The sequence below is a fragment of the Crotalus tigris genome, unplaced genomic scaffold, assembly GCF_016545835.1.
Source record: "Crotalus tigris isolate CLP2741 ecotype Arizona unplaced genomic scaffold, ASM1654583v1 scf7180000017812.1200847, whole genome shotgun sequence".
Lineage (NCBI taxonomy): Eukaryota > Metazoa > Chordata > Lepidosauria > Squamata > Viperidae > Crotalus > Crotalus tigris.
In genome coordinates, this window is record NW_024096651.1 from 757311 (window position 1) to 782629 (window position 25319).

The 25319-nt window shown below is 39.4% G+C and overlaps 2 protein-coding genes across 7 annotated transcripts in view; one reads left to right on the top strand and one right to left on the bottom strand.

Moving 5' to 3' along the window:
• Positions 1-202: 202 nt before the first annotated feature.
• Positions 203-15244, bottom strand: POLH (DNA polymerase eta). Of its 4 annotated transcripts, none has more exons than XM_039342747.1 (10): positions 15127-15244; positions 13702-13836; positions 12823-13037; positions 11878-12047; positions 10013-10116; positions 9621-9740; positions 8443-8566; positions 7652-7717; positions 6834-7003; positions 203-6319 (listed from the first exon to the last, which is right to left on the bottom strand). In XM_039342747.1, the coding sequence occupies exons 1-10, from the start codon at positions 15165-15167 to the stop codon at positions 5521-5523; spliced, it is 1944 nt and encodes a 647-aa protein (XP_039198681.1). In that variant the 5' UTR covers positions 15168-15244; the 3' UTR covers positions 203-5520. The 4 variants fall into 4 exon arrangements, with proteins under 4 accessions (XP_039198681.1, XP_039198680.1, XP_039198683.1 ...); XM_039342746.1 differs by lacking the exon at positions 15127-15244 and adding an exon at positions 14802-15047; XM_039342749.1 differs by lacking the exon at positions 15127-15244 and adding an exon at positions 14406-14945.
• Positions 15245-16170: 926 nt separating this feature from the next.
• The window catches only part of XPO5 (exportin 5), a 39006-nt gene continuing 29857 nt past the window's right edge, over positions 16171-25319 (top strand). The window contains exons 1-11 of one of the 3 annotated variants that reach the window (XM_039342757.1): positions 16171-16372; positions 17128-17249; positions 17727-17799; positions 19051-19188; positions 19621-19803; positions 20823-20849; positions 21554-21739; positions 22196-22360; positions 24072-24148; positions 24622-24721; positions 25182-25265. In XM_039342757.1, coding sequence (XP_039198691.1) covers positions 16268-16372; positions 17128-17249; positions 17727-17799; positions 19051-19188; positions 19621-19803; positions 20823-20849; positions 21554-21739; positions 22196-22360; positions 24072-24148; positions 24622-24721; positions 25182-25265 — 1260 coding nt within the window. In that variant the 5' untranslated portion in view covers positions 16171-16267. The remainder of the gene's footprint in view (positions 16373-17127; positions 17250-17726; positions 17800-19050; positions 19189-19620; positions 19804-20822; positions 20850-21553; positions 21740-22195; positions 22361-24071; positions 24149-24621; positions 24722-25181; positions 25266-25319) is intronic. The other 2 variants (XM_039342756.1, XM_039342758.1) reach the window with 2 other exon arrangements.

Sequence of the window (25319 nt, forward strand, 5' to 3'; positions counted from 1 at the left end):
TGCTAAGCATTTTATATTGACAGTTTGGGATATAGCTTCAATGCCTTGAATAAATAGTACACTATATTTAGTGATACTTGAGGTCACTTACAAAAGCAAAAATTCTTTGACTAATAAAGTTCAAGACCAGTTTATAAATACTGGACTAGTATATCATTAATCATATATCTTGTTTCTTTATTCTAATAACTGACATTTCTAATTGTGAGAGGAATTTTTATTTAACCCGTTTGTTGGTGCTGCAATGGTTGCGTAACATCAGCTACACTGGGTTAGTTCCTGTTATTCTTAATTACAACAGAATGAAGCAGTATTACAAAGCAGTATATAATTCCAATTTAAAAACTTCACTTACAATACACACACACACAGACTCTGGGTGGCTCACAATAACTAAAACAAGAAAAATATAATAACCAATACAAAATTTTAAAAAAAAAAAAAGACAAATGCCTTCACTTTCGCTGGCCAAAGTCCTGAGCAAAGAGCCAGGTCTTCTAGCCCTTTTAAACAACAGCCTGGATCTCAAGGTGGAGGAGATCCCATTCCAGAAACCAGGTATTGCTACAGAGACAGCAAGTTTCAGGGATCCCAATATTATCAAAGGGAACTGGATGTGTCATTGCTATAGTTTCAAATCAGCTAGATAGATGTTATAGGAGTCGGGTGGTCAAGTAACCAGGCTTTATGCTATGTAAACTTTATAAATAACAGAAATCTGAATTGTTTCTGGAAGCAAATTGGCAACCAGTGCAGCTTTTTAAGCACAGGTGATACATGGGCATATTAAGGTATGCCTGCCAATGTCTGTGTCATTGCATTCTGGAGTACTTCCAGCTGATCTTCAAAGGCAGCCCCATGTAGACTCCATGGCAGTAGCTGAACCATGAGGTAACAAGTGCATAAGTGACTGTTTTAATAGCCCACCGGTTACTAAGGGCCCAGCTGGCACATCAGATGAAATTGTGCTGTGACTTTCAGGACCACAGCTGCCACCTGCTCTCCAAGTAGGGGTTGTGATTCAGGAACACCCCCTCCCCAAGACTGTGCACAATCCTTGAGTCAGGAAGTGCAACTATATAAGGTCAAAGATGGAGTACTCCCCAATCTGGAGAATCCAAATGCTCATAGCCACTCAGTTTTCATAGGATTGAGTCAAGATGGTTTCTCTTCAAACCTGCACAATCTCCAAGACAGAACCTCTATAAAGTCACTTGACCAGCCAAGTTCCAAAGACATAATCTGGTATTATTAACATACTATTGATACCAAACCCCAAGCTAGCAGACAACTTCACCCAGCAGTTTCATATAAATGTTAAAAGGGAAGAGACAGTAGAACCCTGAAGAACCCCACACAGGAGGGTTTTGGGAGCAATCTTCCCCGCACAACCATACCAACAGACTCAGAGGAAGGAGAACCACTAAAAAAAATGATGTCTCCAACCCCTAGCCCATGGAGCCAGCTCAGGACATAGCTAACAGCGTGGTATGGAAAGCCACCAAGAGATTTGAGGGGCACAAGGTTGGATGCCATCACCTCCATCCCAGCTTGGCCAGATGATCAAAAAGTGTAATTAAGGTTGTCCTGGCAAACAAGAGTGGCATCATCATCATCATCATCTTCCTAGCGTTATTCCCATAATTGCAGGTTCCGTTTTTGGGATCAATGAACGCCATCTTGGAAACAGACTGAAATGGGTATAAACAATCCACTTCTTCCAGGGTTCTTTTGAGCTGCAAGCCAACTATGGAAGATTAGAAACTAGTCAATGGTTGCTAAAGACCATTGGGTACAAGGATAATCTCTTGAAAATATTTTCTACATTTACACCCAATCATATATAACTTAATTTTGTTATGTGAACAGTGCTATAGATTTCCATTTGTTTTTTTCTTGGAAATTACACAAAAATGTGTTACTTAAATCTTAGGCTATTTTGATAACTTTATTTTGCTAAACTAATCAACAACAACAAAAAAGAAACATGCATATTCAACATTAAAAGATCAATGTATTCTAAAATTCATAAGCATAGTCATAATGAGTAATAAAGTAATACACAAAAAGATCAGAAAATTATGTCATAAACAGAATTCAAGAAATTTTGAGAATATTGCTTGACATTGTTCTTTGCCCTCTTTTTAAAAAATATTAATTCAAATATAGCAATCCATTTTTGCAAGGCAGGTAAAGATTTCTCCTTACTCTAAATTCATTTAACGAACAACTCTCATGTCCAAAATTTTCACAATTTTTGCTAGGTTCCAAATACTGGAATATGCCAAAGAAGAATATATGTGAATTTAACATAATATGATTAATCCAAAGTTGTAATACAAACAATAGGATAAGAGCAAATCATACGGGAAAATGCTTCAATTCCTAAATTACATCTCCACCAGCAGGAACACTGTAACCAATCCTCACTAAATTTTATTTGAGGCATCTAGTACTGAGGTCCCCAACCTTTTGGGCACCAGGGACCGGTTCCATGGAGAAAGGTTTTTCCATGGACCAGAGGCGGCGTGGTTTTGTGTGCTACCTGCATCCCACAGATGGGACTTTGCTTGTTTGTGCGGCCCGGTATCAGTCCACGGACCAGGGATTGGGAACCTCTAATCTAGCAGAAATAAAGCAAATTTAAATGTACTATATTCATTTTAAGATTATAGGAACTTAATTATATGTTTAATGCAATTCTCCACTGGGTTATAAGGATATTTAACTATGCAGTTCCAAAGGTCATGTAAATAATATCAACTTCATCAATTTCCTTCAACTTCTTATAAAGAAGGATAACTGGTTTAGGAGCCACAGATGATTCCTATAGTTCTTCTGAATGCCTTCAAAACCTGTAACAGATCCAGATCCAAATAAACCATATAACAAAAACTTGCATTCAATGCCAAGAGGTATTCTAAACTGTTATCAAAATAAATTCTGCAAAAGCTATAAATAGCTTCTTCCAAATGATTGGATCCAAATAATGAGACTATTTATTCAGTAGCAAATTATGATATCCCATTATGCAATCTTTTCATAACTAAAAAGAGTAATTATAGAAGAGAATATGTGTAGCTCAGGGTTGAACTGTGGGGTCCTTGGTGCTTTCTGAGCCTAGTTGTTTTCTTGTAGATTTCATTACCAAACTGTAATATATATAACATGTTAATATATTTGTCAGTTTGTGGCTAGGCAAAGGTTGATAAAATCCATGGTCCTGCATATCTCAGTCTTGATGTATTTTGTTAGGTCAGATGTGCTGTGTAGTGAGGCTAGAATTCTGGCCAATTCTGGGTCTATGGATGTAAAAAGTGCTGTGACATCAAATAAAACCATGATTTCATCTTCATCTATTGTCATATCTTCAATTCTTTGGAGGCACTGCAGATGCGTACTTTTGCTTCCCTTTGTGAAAGGTCCAAGCTTTTTTGTCAAATCTTTGGTGATGTTGTAGGTTGAGGTCCCTGGTAATGATGGAATTGGGTGGAGAGGTATGTCTGGCTTATGTGTTTTGGGGCATCCATAGAAGCATGGGAGGATGGGTCTACTACTTTTTATTTGCCACTGATCTTCTTTGGCGATTTGACCTTTTATGGTGAAGTAGCTGAGAGTTCTCTTGATCCAGTTATCTAGTTTTTGTATTGGACTAATGTTCGCTGGGATGTAACTTTGTCTTCTATAATACTTTTGCTTTTTGTCTATATTGTGATTTGTCCAGGATAATTGTGGTTTGAGGGCTGCTCTGTTCTCAGAGTTTTGTTCTCATCATCTTCTGCTCTGTGGTAGGATAGCTTGTCTGATGCTTTTTTGAGTCTCTTTGAGAAATCCTGCAGTTTAAATGCTCGTTCTAATACTGCAAAGAATTCTAGTTATAGCATCTTCTATGTTATAGCGTAGGCCTTTCTGTAGAATATTGTGTTCTGTGGTAAATAGTGAGCGACTGGACATGTTGACCACACATTTGGACTCTGGTGCCTCTTTGATTCGAGGGTTTGAGTAGTTTGGTTGGTAATTTCATTTTCCTTTTTCTGGTGTGTCTCTGGGAAGTAGTCTTGATGGTGGTTGTCAGCCCTTCAATATGCTCTGAAATGATGTGTTCTAGTTGTTCCTTGATGTTTTCCATGGTGTGCTGGTATCTGTTTAGTCTGAGATGTGCATCTGTGTTCATGAGCCATATCATTTTTCGTCCACTTCCTTGCGGTATTTTACATCCAGATGTGCAGTTTATTAGAAGCTTGTATTTGACACTAGTGGGCACTATGCTGTTGTAGGGCATTCGTGCAAGAATTGCTTTTCCTTGGTGGAAATGTGCCTGCATGCAAATTTCTTCCAACTGCATGTTTTCTGAGGTGCTTGATACTGATAGAACAGAATATTTGTAGCTGAGGGCTGAACTGTGGAGTCTTTGGTACTCTCTGAATTTGTTGTTTTCTTGCAGACGTTTCATTACCAGAGTAGGTAATATCATCGGTGCTAGTAGGGACTGGATTTGTTCTGATTTTATATACTAGTAGCTTACCCTGTCAGTGTTGATGGGAGCGGTCTTAATGCCCTCTTCATTGGGCTGTTGTTTACTATTTGGCTTTGAAGAATGGTTTCTTGCAAAAATAAAGGCCATTGGAGTTGGGCAGTTAATAAATTCAAATAAATAAATAAAATATTTTTTTCACTTGAGATGGTGCATCATGTTGCACAAAAAAAAATCCTACTTACATTATGGTTTAGCATTTTGGAAATGTAAGGCCTATGGCTTAGCATAAGATAGTTTCATTTACTATAAAGAATGCTTGACCTAAAGAGCATTAATAAACCTACTCCCAAAAGAAACAATTTTGTTACTGAGAAAGGCTTAGAACCAAGCAAATAAAAATAGAAAACTATATTACAGGCTTTTTACACAACTCTAGAAAAAGAAGCATTCAAATTATATGGAAAAGTTCTTACGAAATTAAAAAAAACCGCAAGAGATTGAACACTGAGCTGTTGTTCTCCAAAGGTTCTGGACTCCCCAATGCTATCAATCCAGCTAGCAGAGCTAGCAGGGAAGAGTGATAGAAGTTGAAATCCACCATCTGGGAAATCTGGATTTTTCTCCTGTCTTAAAATCAAATCCAAAGTTCAGTGCTGTCTAATATCGAGGTTTATGATTTTCACTCCTTGTAATCTTGACTGTAATCTAGATCTTAGAACCTCTACCTGAATACAAGACTTCTGAAATAAGCAAATTTTCTACACGACGCAACATGAGTAAATGAATTCTTACAGAGCTCCATTTTAAAACGAGTCAAGGGACAACTACAGAACTATTAGCAGAACACAATCTCATCACCATACGGTCCACTGTCATCTTGTCCATAAAGTAACAGAAGGACCTGCAGATAGCATACCTTTGATTACAGATTTTTATCCCCATTCATTAACTCCCCAAAATATTAAATTTTAAGGAATAATTTATTAGGATTAGTTTATTAGGAAAAGTACATTTTCTAAGTCACCAGTTACTCAAGTCAGCAACTATGGTGGCAATGGTTTAAAAAAGAAATCTAGAGTCCTACTTCCATCTTGCTTTGGCCGTTTGGCACTGGTGGTTCTCTGTTCCCTTGATTTATTTTTCTCCTTCACTGGAGTAGCAAGAGATTCAACGGATCTGAAGGAACTAGACCCCGAGAAAGAATTCTGCAGTTCTACAGCAAAGTGGTAATCTGAGTGTTCGGTGAACTCCCACACTGCCACTTTTTGGTTACATTTCTCACACAGCAAGCAGTCATCTACTGAGGAAGGATCAGCCAAACAAACAGCTCCTTCTTGGGAAAGTCCAGGAGCAGTCTGCACGTTTTCTTCTTTAAACGAATCAGGAAGCATTTTCATTTCTAAAGATGCTACATAACCTTCCCCGGTCAACGCGGTCTCTAGCAAAGATTGCTCTATCAAGGGCTGTTTCTGCATCATGTTTGGGTTGCTTAGTTCCATTAAGCCTTCTGAAACTTGGTTGCTGATGTGACAACTCTTGGTCTCAGTAGCTGGTGGTACTGTCGTATCATTTACGTCAGGAACAAAACACCCAGCGATAGCCTGGGCTTGTTTTCTTTTTTCTGCCCTTTGAAAGAGCATTTGAATAGCATTAACTGCCTTCTTGCTGGTCTCCTTCTTGGGACTTCCGAGGAACTTTGCATTCATACCTTCTTTAATGGTGGTGGTGTGTTGAGTGCATTGGCTATGATTAGTCAGGAAGGAAGTAATGTCCACAGACAATACTGCAGAAACCTCAGAAAACTTGCTTGCACAGAGCTGAAGGATTGTAACAGGCGGAGACCTAATGATAGAAGCAAATTATCAAACATTTCAAAATAAAACCACTCTCAAAACTAAATTGGATTATAATTTTCCAGTAATTTGAATTCACTAAGCACAGAAGAATCTGTCCCAAGATTATTCTTTCTGTTTACTCTTTCTTCTAGGACTTCCTTTCAAGACTTTTCTTTCTTTAGTTCAAAACAAAAGCAAGATGCACAGCTGACTTCTAACTGATAACTAGCATTCCAAATGTTGCTCTGTCCCATTTTTTAACACAAACTTTGCTACTCACACTATACCACCAGCTTCTTTGCCAACATCTTGCACAGAATCTTCTAATGTGTTTTGGTTGAAGAGCCAGTATATGTTTGGTAACCCTTATTTTTCAAACAAAAAAGTTCCTACTCATCTCATTCTATTATATTTCATTTCCTAATCTTATTGCACATGACAAAACTTAAGCAGAAAGGATAGGAACATTTTTTCCCCCTCCAAAGTAGCTTATTCTTAAATTCAAGAAATAAAATTCTTACCATGTTGCTTGCTGGCCTGCTGCTGTGTTACAGTTCTGGATTAGTGCAAAGGCATCTCTGCTAATTTTTTGAGCATCATACTGGGATAAGGCACAGCAGCGTGTTAAATTGGTATGTTTACCACCCTGCATATGGATGCCAACACTCAATTGTTTAGCCACCCGGTTGTTCTGTGGAAAAATCAATGAAATAAATAAATGATGGAAATAGATCCATAAAAGACCATAACAAGAGTTATTTGTTATATTTGTTAAATATGAAGCCCCTGAAATTTTTCATCACTGAAGATATAGCCAACAGAAAATGATTAACTTTATCCCAGTAGTCCTTTTACAGTTTGTAGCTGTAGCTCCTCCCAACTCAGTCATATTTTCCTTTCTTCCATCTGGGCCAAAAGACAGTAGAATGCAGCCATTAATGAATGGATTAATTGAATTAAGAAATAGACAATGAATTAAGAAACAGGAAACTCTGAGCTAATGCAATGGAACAAAGACTGTAGAAAAAAAAATGGCCTCAACATGTTTTTTAGATGGTCATATTTCTTTTTTCCAAGTTTTTGTTCTCCTCTTGCCCATTCCACTGAATTTTTTCACCATTTTCACTCTTCAAAGCAGACATCCATTCATTTATCACCAGAAATTCTACTCAAGATCATGGTAGTCAATTGTGCAGCAGAACACTTGTAAGAAAGCCCTGAATTAAACAAACCCCATCAATAGCAAAAGCTGTTCTCCCATGCTTGTTCTATACACACACACACACACACACACACACACACACACACACACACACAGGTTAGATAACATGATGCCTACCTGGTCTCTGTCCTTATTCAATCTCTCTTCCAGCTCCAAGGCCAACTGCAAGAGCCAATACTGCACCTTCAGACAAGCATTACAATACAGTTACAATCTGAAGACTATGGTTAGTATGCTGCTAACTTAAATCAAAAGAAAATCTTCCTTTCTTGAACTTTCAGATTCCTGTACCCTCAAAATCAAAACCAGAATCTATGCATACATAGATTCATGACAACAATACAAAATCAATACAATATAATCTATGCAGTTGGAAAAATACCAAAATAAAATGCAGAATGACTTTCTGCTTATTGTCCAAGAAATCTATAATCCAAATTGCTTCAATATATTATAAGAGCTATAGGGTATTCCCACTAATGGAACTCTCAAAGGAAGTTTTCCAACAGCTTCTTTATTGATTGTTGAAGATCTAAGTGCAATGATGTAAAGGTGAAGATCTTATGCCCCATTCTCCAACAGCAAATCATATTTACCCCTGCACTACTGTAGTAGAAGAGCTATTTGTTATTCTGAGTTGACATTCTATGTCTACCTCTTTAATACTAATTTGACTATGGGCCTCCCTAAAATGGGAGGATAATAGGACACACTCCAAATAATGAGAAGGCAGTTGGTTGGCTCTGAATATTTCTATATAGTTTGCGCTAGAATTAAGGAATATAATGAAGGGCAGTTATTTTGGAATTCTGAATGAATAAGTCTATACAAAGTTTGCCAAAATGTATTCCAATTGGCTCAAGACTTGCCAGTCCAAAGCACATGATATTCTCTCTGCACATTTTTACCTGCTTCTGAGTAACCAATGCTGTTTTTCCAGGGAAATTCTTACTGCAACCAATGGACTTTGGCAATTGTCTAGCTTTCACAGGCTCATAGTCAATTCCTCTGCACAGTTCATATAACCAGGATCTGTAAATCATACATAGAACTTCAAGTAAATAATTCTTCTAAGTTTGCGACTAATCGTTGATTTATGTTGCTATTTGTTTAATTATCCAAAATATTTGGAAGTTACATCAATTTAAAATAAAGGATTCCAAAATCCTTTGGAACAGGCCCTTGTCACGAAGGTTGTACCATTTATATATTTCCATTAAAGCCACATTTTGCTCAGTAGATTCCAAAGTTCACCAACTAGGTGCAAAATAATGATTCAAAAAGGCAGATACAGAATTAAGGAACAAGGAGTCTCTGACATAGGACTTAGTTTTCAGTATCCAAATAGATTATATGTACTGTACCTACATTTTTACACCCACAAATCTACCGTTTCTCCTACTGTTGAAACACTGCGAATCATAAACTCTTTTTTTGTGGAGTATTACAAACCAAAAGTAACACTGGCCACCCAAAGATCCACCTCTGTCCATGTGTTTTACATTACTATGACATATTCCCATTTATATTTGTTGTATCTTAGACATCTATGAATTCTGTGCTGAGCTCAGTGAAGTAAAAACAGGAGATATCATGTAAAAACATAAAAAGATGAGTCCAAGAAATCAATACTTGTGGCTGAAGGGAAGTTGGGAATATAATCCAATAAATTGTTGTTATTAGCTGGAAAGCTATTACAGGAAGATTTCGTTTGGCACTCATTCATTTAATATCCCACTTGTCAATCCAAACAGCATTCCAAGGGGTTAGAATAGTCCCACATTGTATCAACTAGTCTTATGTTTTATTTGTTATCATATTTGGCTGATTTTTTTTTAACTAAAAACTCATTTCAAAATAGAACATATTTCATACAATACTGCATTTGTTTTTCATTGCTTCCCACTTATTTTCCTTTGGAATAAGTGAATAAGCAAAAGAAAACATAAGAACACACTGATTCGATTCTCAGCAGAACTAGCCTACTTTCTATACACTCCCTTCCAAGTTAAGTACTACACAGCCTATACTGTATAAGCACAAAAAGAAAATACATAGAATCGAAAATTTCAAAAAAGGGACTTGCCCAGTCTTCTCTCCAAAATGTGTGTGAAGCTGTGATTCACTGAACTGGATCAGCTCTCCCATATACTGCACTCCGAGACATTCAGTAATAGAAGCACCTAGTTTGCCTCCAAGGTTGCGACTATAGGAGAAAAAGAAGCCAATTGGATGGAGAATGGAAAGTACTAGATCCGGGTACCAACCAACGAAAGTATTCAGGTAATCACCCAAAGAGCGAAGGACTGTAGGATTTGCGCTATTTGACGAATGGCTAAAGCATATTGACAGAATCGGTAATGAATAAGTAGCTTCTGCCTATACTAGTAGGAAGCAAGCACAAATATGCCCAAGCAGTAACATGCAGGAGAAAAGCATTACTTGGAAAGTCATGGCTATATCCTCAGTTTTACGTACATGTTGCTGATTGGCATCTTGCTAAAGAGTTGAGGAACAGCCCCCTGTGATACCAGAGTCTGTCGATTTGGTTTGTTGAGGCCACAGGCCAGTTTTGCTAATACCTGAAATGAACCAAATGGCTAGTTTACCAACAGTGGCTTTTCAATTTCCCAAATTCAAATTTTAGAAGAAATCAAAATATAGGACATAGGGCAAAATATAACTACTCAAAATTATACAGAGATAGAGGGTCACTGTATTGTGAAATTTCAAGGATACAATGACACATTTAACTTATTTAACCAAAAGAAAATAATTTCTGGTCAAAAATATAAGTTCTCCGCTGTTTTCCCTCATTTTTATTCTTATCTGTTATTTGCATTTAATTCATTCTATGGCCAAAATTCCCAATATAATTGTGTTTATTCTTAATACCAGGATCTATAAAATTACAAAAACATTTAAAGCAAACTTGGAAAGAATTATCTGTTCACAAGCAGAGCTTTCTATAGAATTCTGGAAACTAATGCATTAGCTTCAACTTGGGCTACTTGCTTTTTGGTCCAGGATAGAATTGCCCCACTTGGTGGGTATTCATTCCAGTTTGTCCTGAAAGCCTTTGAAGGTTAAGTGGAGCAAGACTAAGCCTGAGCAGGTAGCAGACTTAGAATGTTCACCTCCTGGGGGAAGCCACTTCAGAGTTGAATAAGCTGCATTATTTTTTGTTATAAGAGTTTATGAGATTCCTGCAAATATATAAGGGGAAGGATAGGTGGCTCCAGTTAGGTGGGCAGATGGAAGTGTGTTTCAGGGAAAATAACAGGTCGGGTTATGAAGAAAAGAGAGGAGATAACATGTGCCAGTTCCTTCCTCCTCTTGTTACCTAAATGGACTGTGGTAATCATGTTGGCTTTTACCCTTTGGCCTACAGATGTTGTTGCTAAATGCCAAGTTAGTAAATCAGATCTCCCTCACCCTCGATTTGACAATGGATGAAGAGGCTGACCTGGAGTATAACTGAACCCTGAATCAAATACTAGTAGAAGAGGGTACTCAATACAGTCAGAGAAGAGAAACTGCTCATCAATAGGATCGATCTCCCTCCCTCCCTCCCTGGATTTTGAACTTGGGACAGACTTGAAAATCTGTGGATGCCCTGCTGCCTGCCCTAAGGTGAAAGACAGTATTGGATCTAAGACAGGGGGAGGGAACCTTGGCTCTTTTATGACTTGTGGACTTCAACGCCCAGAATTCCTGAGTCACCATGGCTGGTTCAGGAATTCTGGGTATTGAAGTCCACAAGTCATAAAAGAGCCAAGGTTCCCTACCCCTGGTCTAGGACATCTCAACATTCAAGCCACAACTGTTTTGGCTGAGACTTTATGGCCTTGTGGCAACTACAGGCCTGTCATAACTTATTACGGATGAAATACGTGCCAGGTTACACTCTGTAATTGTTTTTTCTAATGGGCAGAAGGACGGTGGCCTGAAATTGTGGGACTTTATGTCTGTTCCCTTGTTACGGACAAACCATTTCCCATGAGATTAGACTTGTAGCAACTATTTCTCTTCCTAGAGGTGGAGGAAGAGCATCCAACCCACTCTATTTGGTACATATCTCAGCTGAGAGCAGTTAGGCAAATAAGACTTATCTGGAAACTGACTCATTATAAGCATATTTTAGGACATAACCCCAAAATAATTTTTACTCCACCGTAGCATCTCCTCAGTATTATCCAGCAGAGCTTTCCCAAGTGCTTCCAGGCCTTCCTTTCTTCTTTCTCTTTTATATTTCCTCCATTCATTGGATACAGATTTTGACATAGACCAATGAAGACTTGTATATGTTGAGTGAGTTCAACCTTAGAAAACAAGCAGCATACCTTATTGTGAGAAATTCCAACAGAACATTGAAATCCAGTGACAGACTCCACAGCAGCCCTCATTTCTTCCATAATCAATGCCCCTACTGTCAGCTGCAATTCTGGATTGCTGGGATCTCCACAAGGCAATGACTTGAGCCACTGGCACACACCACGTTGCCTTATCTCCTCTAAAAAGGAACACAAACCGATTCAAAGCAAGCATCTCGCTAGACTGTTAATCATTTATAACCATATTCATTAATGAACCACATATCAATATACCAATAAGCTGTTTTTAGCATCTAATGTCATTCATTATATAATGCTATGGTACAGTGATAATATATATAACCTTACACAATGCATTTAGGTGACTGGAGCATGTGAGATCCATTCAAAGCAGACCAAAAAGCATAAAGGTTTGCTCAGGAAGACTTCAGTTTATACAACATGTAAAAAATCATAATAAAAGTTTGAGGAACATACACCATGGTTCCTAAAAAAACAGATGTGAGAAAAGTCCCAGTGTTGGACCAAACAAGCCTTGCTAGAATGTATAAATATATAAAAGGGACTACTGTCCTAGAGTCAGCACACAGAATGAGCCCTTTGTGTTGGTATTCTATTTTGATTTTTCTGGAACCCAAACATATCACAGTGAGCTAAACTTTTAAGTGAGAAAAGCCTGCATGAATGAATCTTTTAGTTCCAAAAGTAAACAAGAAATGTGGGAAACCAGTCTCTGGTTCCCTATACTTTAGTTTAGATAAAAAGAATAAGTAGCACTGAAAGTTTTTCTAGCTTCAATGTGACAATCTCAACTCATCCCTAATAGCAATATCACAGAAGATCAAGTGAATGCAGTTGGGGAAGAGAATCCAATCTGCTTGCAAATGCTATTCAATTTGCATAATTGGATAATGGAGTTCCCCCACCTCACACACACACACACAAACACATTACCTTTGTTGTCCGTATTTTCTTCTTCTTCAAGGTTGTTTGGGAATCCTTGAATATATGTAGTTCCCAACTGCTCTACTGAAATAGGTTTATCCATCTTCTGCAGCCTTTCCTGTATAGTTTGAGTTAAGTCCAGATAAGCTTCATCAATGCTGGCACGTTCAATCACAGCAAAGCGTGACATCACTTCCATCACTTCTATGCTGGCTTCTCTGTATCTACATAAAGACACCATTTTTTTTATATATATTTCTGTTTATCCTACCCTTTCCATCTCAGGAACCTAATAAAAATCTAGCCATCAAAGTTCTGGGTCTGTAGCATTATTTTTTTCATAGCACCATGTAGAGTTTGATAACTTACATGAGAACCCCTTAATCACTTTTGTTTTTGTATGGCTTTAAAACATCTGAAATTATATATCCAAATTCAGCCATAAAGTATTCTTGATGATCATAGCTCTATGATCTTTAGCAGAAAGTAATAAAATGAATAGAAAATGAAATATGCAAAGTTTCAGGCTTTAAATATTTTAAAAAATGAGGTAAAATCCTGTCCCCCACACATACACATACATGCAAAAATTCTATTAATTCATTCCTAGTGCTACTATTACATCACTGTCCTAAATACTGTTACCATATTATATTTTTTAAAGATGAATAGACTGAAATACTGCATCCAGTTTTTTAAGAGGCAGCATAACATATTTCTTTAAATTGTTTGGAAAACAAATATAAGTTCCAAAAGCAGAAAATTCACCAAAAAGTAGCTGTGATTAAAAATCATCCTGAGTAATTTTTTTTTGTTTCAGATGGTTTTCCAATTATTTAAGGGAAAAAAACAAGAGAAATTGTAAAAGGCTATCAACCCCAGGTTTACCTGGTAAGATCTGCTTTGCCACGGGCCTCTGGTACTCTAGCCAACTGGAGATCTGGGCACAATTTCTTGGCATCAGCAGCCCACATGGTTTTTTTAATCCCCAAAGCACGTGCTTCATAGCTCACAGCAATTATGCTGAGTTCCATGAAAGGAAAATATATTAGACATTACATGAAGGATAAAATGATCAAAATTTTTCCAGTTTAGCATTAGATAAGAGAACTTACAATATCACCTACAGATTGAATACAACTGAGGATTTTCTTCTTAAATCATAGAATATTTTAGGCATTTTGAGGGAATATTCATGCCTTCAACATTTAGAATATACTGAGAAATTAAGGAGCCCATGGGAGTTGACAGCTGCTGAATCACTGCAGATACCACAGTGCTAGCAGTTTTATTTCCAAGTTAAAAATACATATTTTGGCCAAGGCTGAGCAAAAATTATCCTATTTAAGGATTCTAGAGTTCTATGTGTAAAACACAAAAGAAAAAGACCAGAGAAATGTTAAGGAAGCCAATCTGAGAGATATCCGATATTGAAATGAGGAAACTACCAAAGCAGGTCCAGAAATAAGACCATATATACATGTAAAATCCATTTTTTTCATTCTATGGTTTATGAATCCACATTATTTAATCTAGATATGTACGCAAAGCAAAACACTGAATGCAAAATACTATTTATGTACAGTATTTACGTGTTGTAAATAAAATGCATAAGGAAGACTTTTTTGTGTGTGGTCTTGAATCAGCTTTTTGAATCGTGGACTAGTCCCTGCAGTTTTCTTGGCAACATTTCGCAAAGTCTGCCCTCCTTCCTAAGCCTGAGAGCGAATGACAGGCGCAAGGTCACTCCGTCGCTTGTACCCTCATCACACCAAACTGGAGGGGGGGGGGCGGAGTAGAACGAGGCTAAAACCGTCTCCCCGAAGTCCCAGTGTCTTTTAACAATGTTAAAGTCCCAGTTAAGTTCCAATTCTTTTAACAATGCCGGAAGAAGACATCAATCGTTTGTTTTCTGTAGTGAGTCATTCCTTCGCCTTAATTATCTACCACTTCATTTCGTTCCCTCTACAAGAAGAGGAGCTTCCTACCCGCCACCTTTCCAGGTCTTATACTGCACCACGACACACGGCTTTCCATGCAGACGGGGATCCAGGCGTCGCTCCACCTGTACGTAGAAGCAGTCCATATCCGCCAAAGCCACCACTCGCTCCTGCCCCCGAACCATTGCTCTCCTCTGACGGCCACCAACCAGGATTAAACCGAGGCCAAAAGGGAATTCCGCTATAAACTCCCTGAGTTACATTCCCGCCATCTTGAAAGATTAAAGAAATAAAAATCCCTCCCTGTACGGTTTCTAACTTCCGCCCCAAAACACAAGGCACCTTGGGAAACGTAGTTGAAAAAGAAACATACCCGTACAGGTATTTTCCTTCGAATGCAGCTCGACTTTTCATGCTTTTAGGGACAGATCCATTTTTCTTCTGAGTATGAAAACTATTTGCCTTCTCTCGGGTTTTTCTCCCGCCCCCCCCCGATTTCCCACATTACCCTATGTGAGACAAAAGCCATGTTGGTCTATGTTGGCAAAAAAATCGGAAGAGCTTGTTAACTGAGCCGCCCATTTAGTTAAAAAGCGTAAGTTTTAATGATCTGCAGCTCTCTTCATCAGAAGCACAGAGTGCGAGACCGATGTAGGATTCAAATTGGGGCAAGTCAGGGAGGGGAAAACAGGTTGGTGAAAAGGTTGTTGATGAAAGGAACTGCAGATCACAAAAACGTATGCCAGTCATAAGTCAAGACACCTGCCTATAAAGATAACAACCTAGTCACTTCCTGCTCGTTTGCCTGTGGTCTGCCTAGCAGATCGCTTTCCCCTGAAGATGCCAATCACAGTTGCCAGAAAAAAACGTTAGGAAATCTGTTGTCTAAATTAGGGTCACTAAACCCTGAAGCACAACACTAACCAAAAGCTAATACCATTTCATAAAATGATTTAGTCAAAAAAAGGTGGTACCAGACCTTTTGGTAGCCTAAGAAGCTTAAGAAACGTGAGTTTTATGACTTCTGGACAGTGTTGAGGACAATTATTCCTCCATCCGGCCCCTATTCGCCCATGAAACTAAATCTGAAACTCAACCCTGTCAAGCTTAGGTCAATTTTTTAAAGCTGAAAGTCGTTTCACCCATTTGTGAGTATTCCCTGTTGCAGATTGGCCTTTGTGGAATGACTTTCTCTGAAGAAAGGGAAAAACCAAACATTTGGGGGGGGGGGGAGAAAGAAAAATCTGAAAGAACCCGCCTCCAATAAAGAAAAACCAAGCATTTCACTCTTCTAACTCTATATGCGTACCATAGAGTTGCCCAGCTTGTCCGGCCGCCGTTCTTTGAAGATCAGCTGATCTTCTGCACATGCGCATTGTGACTTTTCTCTCCGTGGACCCGGCACGGTGTTGCTTCTTGGCTTTCCCCGTGCTTGGTTGCCGTGGGCAACGGCACCTTTCTTCCTCCTGTTTCCCCCCCACCCATCCCCCCATCGATTCTTGCTTCCAGGCACAATGTCGTGGGACCCCGTGAACACGCTCTGTGAGCAACTGGTGAAGGCGGTGACGGCGATGATGGACCCGGCCTCTACGCAGCGCTACCGTTTAGAGGCCCTCAAGGTATCGTGGCGGCGGCGGAAACGCCCCTTCGAGCATGCACACAACGAACGGCCCGAAAGTAAACTCGCTGTGGGGGAGGCTGGGACGGAAGCGCTTGGCCGCCGGCGGCATTTCCTGCTCGCCTTTTACTGTTACTCGTCTGGTCACCCTTTCGGGATGGAGAAGACGGAAACTCCCTTTGCCTCTTCGGCTTTATTGATGCCTTCGGGCCCTCGACGCTTCTTGGGCGCACATTCCCGCCCGGCCGTCAACGATCGATCGGCTGTCCATGCCTTGTCCACGTGGCCGCTTATTCTGAGATAAAATTATTATTTTAAATCATTCCTACTACAGGTGGTCCTCGACTTAACGACCACAGTTGAGCCCGACGTGTCTGTTGTTAATCGAGACATTTGTTCAGTGAGATTTGCCCCGCTTTACGGCCTTCCTTGCTATAGTTGTTAAGCGCTACAGTTGTTAAGTGAATTGCTGAAGCTGATAAGCTAGTAACCTGGTTGTTAAGTGAATCTGGTTCCCCATTGACTTTGCTTGTCAGAAGGTCGCAAAAGGTGATCACATGGCCTTGGGGTAGTATCCTGAAAGTTGTATCAGCTGGTATGCAATATAATACCATAAACTACCATGTTTTCAAAACAATATAATAGGAATTATTTCAAATAATATTTTATCTCAGAATTTGGTTGGCCTTTTCGTAATTAACTTGGTGGACAAATTATACACTTGTGTGCTTAAAATAAATTCTTATTCCTTTTCAGTTTTGTGAAGAATTTAAAGAAAAAAGTCCAGTTTGTGTTCCTTGCGGGTTGAAATTAGCAGAAAAATCCCAGACTGCTATTGTCAGGCATTTTGGTCTTCAGATCTTGGAGCATGTGGTGAAGTAAGAATTTTTAGTTCCACCAAGTGGTGTAATATTGCAATTTCCCAGATGTTTTTTAGCTTGAAGTTAGACTTGCAACAATCTTATAATATAGCAATAGATGCAATCATATTGTTATAATATCATTATAATAGTTTATAGTTTATAACAAAGGTGACCTGGTGGCAATTCATGGAAGGAATTGATACTCAGTATTTTGGTGTTAATGAAATAGCTTGCACACACTTGCTATAGGACACAATCCCTACCTTTCTCTGTAATATTCACCCACCCTCCAGCTTGCTTGTTATTGTTGTTAAATAGCAACTGCCTTTAATTCTTTTAAAGGCTATACTGCTTTTGCTTTTATACGGGAAAGTTGAGCTGGATAGGACAACTTGAGAACAGAATATTTCTCTTATATTACCATGTTATGAAAGTTTACTTATTAATAATCAACATAACAGAGATTTGATGTCTGTGTTTTTTGGGGGTTAGATTTCGATGGAATACTATGGGTCGACTTGAGAAAGTCTTTTTGAAGAACAATGTCATGGCACTAATATCCAATGTAAGTCTCGCTACTTCTTGAACGTAAGCTGCTAAATTTTATTTTAATGGTACAGTATTTTTCACAAAAATAAGGTGTTATTGTTTAAATCATTCCTTAGTTATAGACTCTATAATTTATTTTTCTGGACGAAAGTGCTATTGTATTTATATCGTGATGAAAAGCTGCACTAGTCAGCTATAAAAGCAAGGAATAAAACTTGTCTCTATGATATTGTTCATTCATGTAGTAAAGCAGTTTGTTGTATAGACCAGGGCTTTTCAACCAGTGGTACGGGTACCACCTGTGGTACATTGGCACCTGGCAGGTGGTACACTACCATCCTAGAAAAGTGGTAGTGGGGGAGGGGAATGAGCTGAACCGGTGGCAGCACCGCACAAACCTGAGCGAGAGATGGCTGGAGCTGCAGAGCTGTCAGGGCTCAGCGGAAGCGCCAGGATCAGTGCTGCTTTCCAGCTGGAGTTCAGCGCTGATCCTGGTGCTTCTGCTGAGCCCAGAAGAAGCGCCAGTCAGCTGGAATGTTGCAGCATCTCCAGGGTCTTGTGATTTACATTTAGATGCTTGGCAACTGATTCATATTTATGAATGTCACAGTGTCCCAGGGTCATGTGAAGTGACCAAAACCTGCTGCAACCACCCAGCAAATGGGGGGGAATAAAAACCAAACACCCCCCCCCACCCCACCCCGCTGCCAATCCTCAACAGAAATGCTCAAAACAATGAAAACCTCAGACAGGAGGAAGAGCACCGCTGGATAGGCAGGCAGGTGTCTTGCTCGGCTGTGGCTTGGGGGACACTTTTCTCAGTGCCATTGTAACTTCGAACAGTCACTAAGTCGAGGACTACCTGTACTTTATCACTTTTTTCCTTTTTTTTTTTTTTTGGTCATCTTGTTTTTGACACCTTGCTAGGCGACTGGTGGTACTCAGATATTGCCATAACCTAAAAATTGTACAATGGGTGAAAAGGTTGAAAAGCCTTGGTATAGATAATACAGTATGAGACTGGGCTTTTATATTTCTCTGGATATAAATTGTCACATTTAATATAGAAATAATCAAAACATTGTTTTTATAGTTATCCTACTTAAATTATTCCAAACTCTAATGGACTAGGATTGTGTGCTTACTTGATTTAATTTAAAGGGTTCTGTAAAAATTTATACTGTATTTCTAAAGATAGGTCTGTGAGTATTGAATAATATAATAGTCCTGTCTTCCATCTTGTAATCTTTCAATGTTTCATTAACAGGGTACCCAGAATATTTTAGAAGAAGAAAGTCACATTAAGGATGTTCTCTCTCGCATTGTGGTAGAGATGATTAAACGTGAATGGCCACAGCATTGGCCTGATATGCTGAAGGAACTGGACACGCTGTCTGAAGAAGGGGTAGGATGTCCTACAGTGATATTACTCTACCTTTTTTGGACTTGTTTTTGTAGATTGGCCACACTTACAGGGCATGAGTACAATTTTATGATTTTGGGTGAGGTCACGTCAAACAATAAATTTCTAAAAGCTAAAATATGAAAAATACAGATCTCATGTGAGACCATCAATCTTGTAAAATTTATATCCATTTCTAATATTATTTTTTATTATCTCTTAATAATGATAGTCAATAGTATAAGTTGGGAGTGCTGTGAGCGCTACGGAGGCTCCAACCCTCTCTGGGAGATAATTGTACTTGAGGTTATTGCATCTGGTTATGTGCCCGGTCCTTCAGCATAATCCATAGTCATCCTCTGAAAACTAAATGTTATTCCTATGGTAATGAGAATTGTTTCCTTTTGGTTTGCTTTGCTTTGCTTTTCATTCTAGGAAACCCAGACAGAGTTAGTGATGTTCATACTTCTGCGCCTGGCAGAAGACGTGGTTACTTTCCAGACATTGCCAGCCCAACGACGACGGGATATTCAGCAAACTCTTTCCCAAAATATGGAGAAAATTTTCAGTTTCCTGCTAAATACACTACAGCAAAATGTTAATAAATACAGATGTGCGGTAAGAGGCCCCCATTGGTTAGTAAGAACTACATAGTCTCAGATGTTGGGAATAACAAAAAAAATGAGAACATCACTGATACCAGTTAGCTCCTTATGTGAAGTAGAGTCAAAAGAATTTGATCCTTGTGGCAGAAAGCATCCCCTGGCTTTTGAAGTAAATTGATTTATAGAGACTCAAGAATTATAACAAATCAACAGAGACTATGTTTTCATGTGTAGCTTATTGCTTTTATTTTAAATAGATTTAAAATAAATCCTGTAATAAACCAGTTAATGTTGAAAATTGGACGTTATGTACAAAAAGGGACTACCAGCCTTAATTCTTGGCATGTTTGAAATGAAAGGGTTGATTGTTAATGGTGCTGCATTAACAATGTTTGAACCTGAGCAACAGAAACCTCTTCAGATTACGTATTACAAATTGTACAGGTTCTCTTATAGTGAAGTCTTCTTAATCATATATATATTGTAAAAGAAGGGGATAAGGCACCAATTATCCAGAATATGTCCTAATCGAATTCAGTTGTTATTCTAAAACAGTAGTCTGGGTGTATAAGAACGAGATTCATCTTGTTGAATATTTTTATTTGTTTATCATTCATGGATTGCTCGTAGCAGTTTGTCATTTTGTAGAAGAACAATATGTTTAATTGGATTGTTTATTATTTATACCAGTTGTTGGCTTTATGGAACTCTTTCTTAAAAATATGTTTATCTTGCCAATTGTGGATTTGCTTCCCTCGTGTATTACTGCATTATTAATGTAAAATGAGTAAAGTAATCCTTAACATTGTAGAACTGCAGATTCTGACAGAATTACTGTTTAAACCTCAAGACTAAAGATAAATAATCTTGTTGACTCATTTAAATATGCATTTGATTGCTAAAAATGGAAATAAAGCTTTAGAAACATCCTACTGGTATGACTGTCTCCTATAAAAAGAGAATTGGTAGGTACTGTAATATTGAGGAACCAAACTATGTTTCAATAAACCATTCACTTTTTTTCTTTTCCAGAAAATGGATGCAGCTCAAGAATCAAAAGTAAGTGAAACCAGGGTTAAGAAATACAAACATTTCTCATGGTCCTGATGCTTAGAATATGGTCATTCTTTTCCAAATATCTGTTGCCATTAATGCTATTGTTTGTTGTTTTTTTTCAATGTTTTGTTGATTAAATCCCCTCCTACTACATATGATAGAATATAAGGGACAATGTTTATCAGAGTTCATAACTTTGTTTGGGTACTGCTCCCACTGCATTTCCCCATATAGATCAGAATGGGCAATTTGGGGAAGCCACGAGCCACAATTGACACTTTGGAGGGATGTTGAAGGTTTCAAAGAGAGTGGTGCACTATAAATGTGAATGTGGTAGAATATGGGAAGATAGTTTTAATAGTGATTTGCCTGTTTTGGGATTTAGAGTAATGTTTCCTGTGTTCCCCATTTCAGAAAAGCAGAAAATCATAATTACATTTCTCAGCAGTCAGAGATAGCTTCCAGAAGCAACAAAAAGAAGGGTCAGGATCTGTGGGTTGCCCAGCCTGATTTCCAGCATTTAAAGGAAATAATATTTTCAGATTAGCCCAGTACTTTCACAGGAACAAAAACATTAAAAGTTGACGTGAGGGAAATGCGCTTAATACTTTCACTGTGTTTTAGTAATAGGATTAAGACTGTTAATAGATGACATATTAATAGATGTGTAGTTCTGTGGACTCTCAATTGCAATTGTTTTCCTCCAGGCACAAGCAAATTGTCGAGTAGGAATTGCAGCACTCAATACTCTGGCTGGTTATATAGACTGGGTGGCTATGAATCATATCACAGCAGATAATTGCAAGCTACTGGAGATGCTGTGCTTGCTTTTGAATGAGCCAGAGCTTCAAATAGGAGCAGCAGAGTGCCTCCTGATTGTAGTCAGCAGAAAGGTGATTTTTTTCTTTTCTATCTTCTTCATAAGCATGTTTTGGGCATACACTACATTCATAGATATAGGACAAGATTGTGAAGTGGAAGACTGTAAAACAGGGGTCCTCAAACTACGGCCTGTGGGCCGTATTCGGCCCCCCGTGCCTTTTATCTGGCCCACCTCAACCTCCTAAGCAAGCCGTCCAATCGTGAGGAGAGGGTAGGTGGATGGCAGCGAGAGCCCCAGCCAATGGCAGGATGGTGAGTTGGTGGGAGGAGATTTTTTTTCCCAGTTGCTAACTCATGCGCCTAAGCGCACGCCCGCACTTTGGCCATGCCCCCTTCCTCTCCTCTCGCCTCTTCGCGTTTTTACCTCAGGGCCAGGCTGAGAGGTTTAGGCCTCGCTTGCAGCCTCGGCCTCACTTAGGGCAGCCAAGCCGGGCGATGATGACGCCACTGCTGCTGCTTCTTCTAAGGCGGGTCCCTCGCTAGGCGCTACGGAACATGAGCCCCAGCCTCCGCCACTGCTGCCGCGCCGCCATGCCGGCCAAGAGGAAACTGGTGCTGCCGGCCCTCAACATCATCCCCACCATCGCCGAAGGACCAAGCGCCACCGGCGGCGGCAAGGGCGACGGCTCCGAGTGAGTGGGCTTGACCCTTCTGAGGGTCAGAGTGGGGCTGCTGGAGTTATGGGTTATGGGTCTGAGGGGAGCGGGCAAGGTGCAAGGTATTTGTGAGGGGCGGCTGGGGTGAACCAGAAAGAAGGAGAATTTACTTCTGGAAGGTTATTTTGGGTTTGCGACGGGTTGTGTGGAGCTGAGGCGATGAAAGGTCGGGGGAGCCGCTGGGAGGGAGGACGCAGTCGGCCTTTGGAGGACCATCCCGATCCATGAACGGGGGGAGGGGTGCCGCATCCAGGTGAAGCCCCGAGAGGTAGGTAAAGCCAGAGGCGGTGGAGTAGCTCAGAGGAACTGGGGGTGCCGGTGCTGATGGTTGAGAGAAACTTCATTGGCTTTTAGGGTCCAGAAAAGGGTGGAGGAAGGATGGGGGCGTTAGGATGCGCCCTTTGGGAAAGAGGAATGAGGTCTTGTCAGGTAGGTTCTTCTGCCCTGAGACGGTCCGGAATGACAATCAAGGAGAATATTTCTGGCTCAGGGTTAAAATGAAGGGTCCTTGGGGGGGGGGGGCGTCTCTGAGGATGGTGGTTTTCTTGCAGATGTTTCAGGACCCAAAGTGGGATAATAAGTGAACTGATGATGTTACCTAGTTTGGGTCATGAGACGTCTGCAAGAAAGTCACAAAGCTCAGAGAGGACCAAAGAACCCACATCACCCTCCTCTTCTTCTCCACTCCACAAACCCCCTCTCTTCTGGCATTGCTGATGTTACCTAGTTTGGGTCATGAAACATCTGCAAGAAAGCCACCAAGCTCAGAGAGCACCAAGAACTCCACAGCCGCTCTCCTTCTCTTCTCCTCCTCCATTCCACAAACCCCATTCTCTTCTGGCATCGCTGATGTTACCTAGTTTGGGTCATGAGATGCTTGCAAGAAATGCTGAATGGAAATGGCACCTTGCCTTTCTGACCGATGTAATAGAACTACTCAACCTTTTCAATGTGCAACTTCAAGGAAAGGGGAAATTCATCTGATATGCATTCACATATGCAAGCATTTGAAGTAAAATTGGACATGCTCGTTTAACAAGTGAGGGAGGAAAACTTCTGCCATCTTCCCACAACTCAAAAACTATTTGTGGAAAAACCAACAGTTGCATTCCCAAACAAAACATGCGTGGATTCACTGGAAATGTATATTTTCTTCACTTAAAAACTCATTCAAATAATTAACCAATTCATTTTTCTTGTTTCATTTTTTTTTTCATTTTATACTTGATTTTACATTGTTCCGTAATCATTATTTTTTTCCAAACTATAGTCTGCCCCCCAACAGTCTGAGGGACAATGAACTGGCCCCCTGTTTAAAAAGTTTGAGGACCCCTGCTGTAAAAGTCCTTTCTTATTTATTATGAACTTCCTTCTATTTGGTATTTTGGACTATTCCTCTGGCAGCTAGAGTACAGGCTAGCAATTCAAGAGAATTTCTCCAAAATGATTGCTAATGTTCTGTTTCCAACCTTTGAGTGCTGGATGAACTTTACTGCTTCAATTTAATTTGCTGTTATTTATTGATGAACTGTTGCTAACATTTTAAATGAAGAAAAGGGGAAATATTGAATTAAATGTTCTGCTTTGAACAATCACTGAGAAGAAACATTCAGCATAATATACTAGCTAACAAACTTCCAGTGTTTCTGTATAACATGATGAATTTTTTATGTATTTTCTAAAATAGGGAAAACTGGAAGATCGCAAGCCCTTAATGGTTTTGTTTGGGGATGTTGCCATGCACTATATTCTCTCTGCTGCCCAGTAAGTACTACTCTCTGGTATTGTAAATGCATGAGTGGTTATGTGCCATCAAGTAATTGTTGAATGATAGTGATTTTTTCCATGATGATCTGTCCCTGACCTGGGTTTTTAGGTCTTCCAACAATTGTGGTTGGAAGATATCAAATTACGCACCAGTAAAATCCATTTTGTTAACAGGCCCCAGTTAATTAATGTGTATGTGGGCATGGAAACTAAGCAGGGTTGGATCTGATTATTATTGGGAGGAAGTATCAGGAGAATAGAATAGATTGAGAAGTCAAAAACATATCCTAGAACAATGTAATGGCAAATCACTATTGTCAAAATATATGAATGTATCAGTGAAATCACGAAGAGTCAACTTGAAGGGAAACTTTACATATTACTTTATAAGCAGTGTTATCTCATGTGTAAATGGTTCTCAATTATGTGGTAGAACCTGCATAACTCTTGCTTTTTTCTTTACTTTTTAGGACTGCAGATGGTGAAGATTTAGTGGAAAAGCAATATGTTTTCTTAAAGAGACTTTGCCAAGTATTATGTTCCTTGGGCAGCCAACTGTGTGCATTAGTGGTGAGTGATAATGACAAAAATTATCTCCTCGTGCTTCTTACCAATCAGCCTGGTTTTCCAAAGGTATTTCTTACTTTTGCCCAATTTGGGAATCAGTGTCGATGATTGGTAGCCACCTGGTAACTGTCAAAACCATACTGCATTTTCTCAGCTCCCTATGACAATCCCAGCACCTCTAAGAATTCCAATTTTAACACATCTGGAGGCATCAGGTTGGAAAAAGCTGTATTGGCATCTTCCCCTGCGCTTAAGATTTATTCTCTCTGTTTTAAATATCAAGGAAGTGAGCAGGAAAGTAAAATGCTGCTCTTAATTGTATGGTGGAACACTCCAGACAGGAGTCTCCTGTCCACAGAAAGCTTCATGCAGGAAGGAAGCTTTTCTGCTGGTAACAGGTAAAATCCTTGTCATCTGAACCACGTTAGGATCTAAGTTTGCATTGCTTCTCTTCTCTTAACAGGGCCCTGATTCTGATGTAGAAATACCTATCAACTTGGGGAAATACCTTGAGTCATTTCTAGCTTTCACAACCCATCCCAGTCAGGTAAATAGATAGGATTGAAGTGAAGTACTTTCCAGTATTTAAGTGTAAAAATTA

Bases quoted from the DNA above. Each gene is read 5' to 3' on its own strand.
- POLH (XM_039342746.1), bottom strand. From the start codon at position 14,938: ATGGTTCGGGGGCAGGAGCGAGTGGTGGCTTTGGCGGATATGGACTGC. The intron at 13,038-13,701 runs GTAAACCTGGGG...GTCTTTATGTAG, and splicing joins GGCAAAGCAGATCTTACCAG to ATACAGAGAAGCCAGCATAG. The intron at 8,567-9,620 runs GCAAGTCCCTTT...TATGATTTACAG, and splicing joins CATTTTGGAGAGAAGACTGG to ATCCTGGTTATATGAACTGT.